This window comes from Sphaeroforma arctica (assembly GCF_001186125.1).
Source record: "Sphaeroforma arctica JP610 unplaced genomic scaffold supercont1.94, whole genome shotgun sequence".
NCBI classification, from domain to species: Eukaryota; class Ichthyosporea; order Ichthyophonida; genus Sphaeroforma; species Sphaeroforma arctica.
The window spans coordinates 62070-65215 of NW_014040464.1; the positions used below are offsets into that span (position 1 = coordinate 62070).

The following is a 3146-nucleotide window of genomic DNA, read 5'->3' on the forward strand; positions in this document are numbered from 1 at the left end:
CATATACACATATAGATATCTCTCTCTCTGAGATTGTGGAAAATTAATATAAGTATACACTAGACCATGACTATCTATATCAATTTAAATCGTACCTGGCGCGGCAAGGAAGTTCAATGTCTTGGGATTGCCATCGTTACGCTTGACGAAATTGCGGTTGAATGACGTGATGATCGCGTTCGGTTCGTTCTCGTCATCCAGATGACGTTTCCACTGACCGATGCATGGACCACATGCATTAGCAAGCACCATACCTAACGTTTAAATAGATATAAATAGAAATAAGATGAGCAGAGTATCGAACACCTTAATAAAGCACCGCAGCAGTGGCACAGTCGTTGGCAAAAAAAACACTTTATCAACGATACGAATAACCAAACGAAGGAACAGCCGGCAGCATCTCAATAGAAAACGAAGCACATCACTGGCGAGTACTGCCAAATGAGCAAGCCACCAAATGCGTGAGCAAGTCGGTCGTACACCTCGACGGGTCAAAACTGGGATCAGAAATCTACTACACTGCACGTGAACACTTGCGCAATGGTGTGATGTGGTATCAGAGAATACGTCACTCCCGCCTTCCTACTGAACTATCACACACAGCGCCGCTCGTGTATTCTGACATTGAGTACCGGGATAAGGGGGTGGGGTGGGGGTTCGGGTTTTACGAAACGCATAGTATATAGAGCCTTTCCCGAGCTTCTCACAAACAACAGATGCATTAATCTCAAACATTGCAAGGCTGTAGTAACATTCCAGTGTATGTACGAACGTATCCATGTGTGGTAGGTATGCGAGTATAGTTAAATACTCCAGGTATCGCATCGTTTACCTCCAATATCCGTCAGGGACTGGGTAAGGCCGTCTCTCGCAATAGTCTTCTCAATCATAGTGGATCCAGGTGTAATGAGTAGCTCTGACTTCGCACTGAGACCAGCTGCCTTGGCTTGGTTGGCAATATCAGCTGCCTGTCAGGTGGTGGTACGAATATGGGCTATAGTCAGTATCTTCCATCGCAGCTGAGCTTGAGAGGAAACATAAACCCTAAACCCCTAAACCATTAACTTAAAAAACTATAACTATAATAACACTAAAACGCATGACATGAGAATACATGAGTCATCGGCCACGAATGCAGACAGCCATACACATACACATACGCATACAGGTACATATACGCATATACATACGCGAGAAGCTGCATCCTGTGTATATCACTGTATTCTATAAAAGCATATCTCGTGTCCTCACTCGAGGTAATGTGCCTAGAAACATGTGCGTATACATGTTTTACTCAATGTGCTTGTACACACTCAAAACGATCAACCACAATACCTTTGTGATGTCTTCGTAACTGCTGTTGGTGCACGAGCCAATCAAAGCAGACTTCAGTTCCGTAGGCCAGTTATTTTCCTTCACAGCCTTGGCAAACTCTGACAGTGGGAACGAGCGATCGGGCGAGAAAGGCCCGTCTGTAGGTAGGGTGGATATTCATTGTGCCAGTCTAAGTAATGACCCTTTTGTTCTACATGAGATTTCTGTTCTCATTGAGCTCACCTTAGGACACCTGCGTTATCATTTAAAAGATGCACTAGTACATTTCACTATGGTGTCAGATCTATTTCTATCAGGCGTAGCCGTAATACAGGACACATACACTCATTGATACACATGAAAACTCCCTGTGCACGTACTGATATGCGGCTCTAAACTGGACAGGTCGATCTCCACCACGCGGTCGTACACCTGCGCTTGCTCACAGCCCTCATCCGCACGCAGTAGCTCGTTCTGGAAGGCGTCTGCCTGGGTGGCCACTTGCTCTCGGCCTGTGGCCACTAGATAGTCGTGCATGCTTGGTGTGTAAGGGAAGACAGAGGTGGTGGCACCCATCTCGGCGCCCATGTTGCAGATGGTGGCCATGCCGGTGCAGGAGAGCGACTCGACACCCTCGCCAAAGTACTCGAAGATGTGCCCTGTGGATGACGTTAATGTGTAGATCAAGGCGTTAAACCAAAGCACTCCAAGACGTGCCCTGTGTATGATGAAGCTATGTGTGGATCAAAGCGTTAAACCAAAGCACTCGAAGAAGGGCACTGTATATGAAGCTATGTGTGGATCAAAGCGTTAAACCAAAACACTCGAAGAAGTGCACTGTGTATGAAGCTGTGTTGGATCAAACCGTTGAGCTGAAGAACTCGAATTGGTGTCCTGAAAATAAACGGCATTTACGAAAGACTTACACTTTCATCCGACCTCTTACTTATGGTCTATACATATATATAAATATAACCCATGCGCTTGGGATGAGCTCTTATCCCCATTGAGTGTACATACACAGTAGTAGCTAAGCGCCAGTCTACGTGATACTCGCTTATTTATGTGAACTTACCGGTTCCACCGTTCACAGTCAATTTGCCGACCAGATGAAGTACCACGTCCTTGGGAGAGGCCCAGCCATTCAGTCGTCCCGTCAGTTTGATACCTGTTTAATTGGATACGAGTGCATGAGCAACGGATACCCCCACCCAAGCTACTGTCTGTTGTCAATAGAAGCAGGCCATGTATGCCCAGTGAGTCCAAAATTGAGAACCAGTGCAGGCCTCGAGGGCAGTTGTCTATTGATGCCAAGTGGTGTAGAAGCTTACTCAACTGAAAGTACACTATAAAGATGCCTAACGCTGAGACGTGGGCACCCAGCTTCACATTATCAGGTGCAACCATGCCATGCATACGCCAGTGCCCTTTCAGTACCTTGCAATTCTACAACAAACTAGCACAGGTTGGTGGTATAGATTGTCACACACGGTATGAAGCCAGATATAAAGAGCGCAGTTCTACACAGACATCTTACAAAGCATGCCATGCACGTATCAGTGATCTTGAATGCCTTAAGCTCTCAAGAAAGACTCGACATAGTGTCCACCGCACCGTCCCACAAGCACAACATACATATAGAACTTTAAGCTAAAGTGCATATATCAGTATCCTTGCGCGTTTTCAGTTCACACGACAATATATATAAATGTAAATATAAATATAAATATAAATATAAATATATAAATATATAAATATATATATATATATATATATATATATATATATATATATAGTATATATATATATATATATATATATATATATATATA

General features: G+C 44.2%; 1 protein-coding gene across 1 annotated transcript in view; it reads right to left on the reverse strand.

Annotated features, from left to right (window-relative positions):
- Positions 1 to 2721, reverse strand: part of SARC_02154 (aconitate hydratase, mitochondrial) — a gene marked incomplete at both ends in the record, with an annotated part of 7392 nt that extends 4671 nt beyond the window's left edge. Inside the window, 6 exons of the mRNA XM_014304097.1 lie at positions 96 to 254; positions 833 to 968; positions 1336 to 1472; positions 1695 to 1973; positions 2390 to 2482; positions 2646 to 2721. Coding sequence (XP_014159572.1) covers positions 96 to 254; positions 833 to 968; positions 1336 to 1472; positions 1695 to 1973; positions 2390 to 2482; positions 2646 to 2721 — 880 coding nt within the window. The remainder of the gene's footprint in view (positions 1 to 95; positions 255 to 832; positions 969 to 1335; positions 1473 to 1694; positions 1974 to 2389; positions 2483 to 2645) is intronic.
- Between the last annotated feature and the right edge of the window lie 425 nt (positions 2722 to 3146).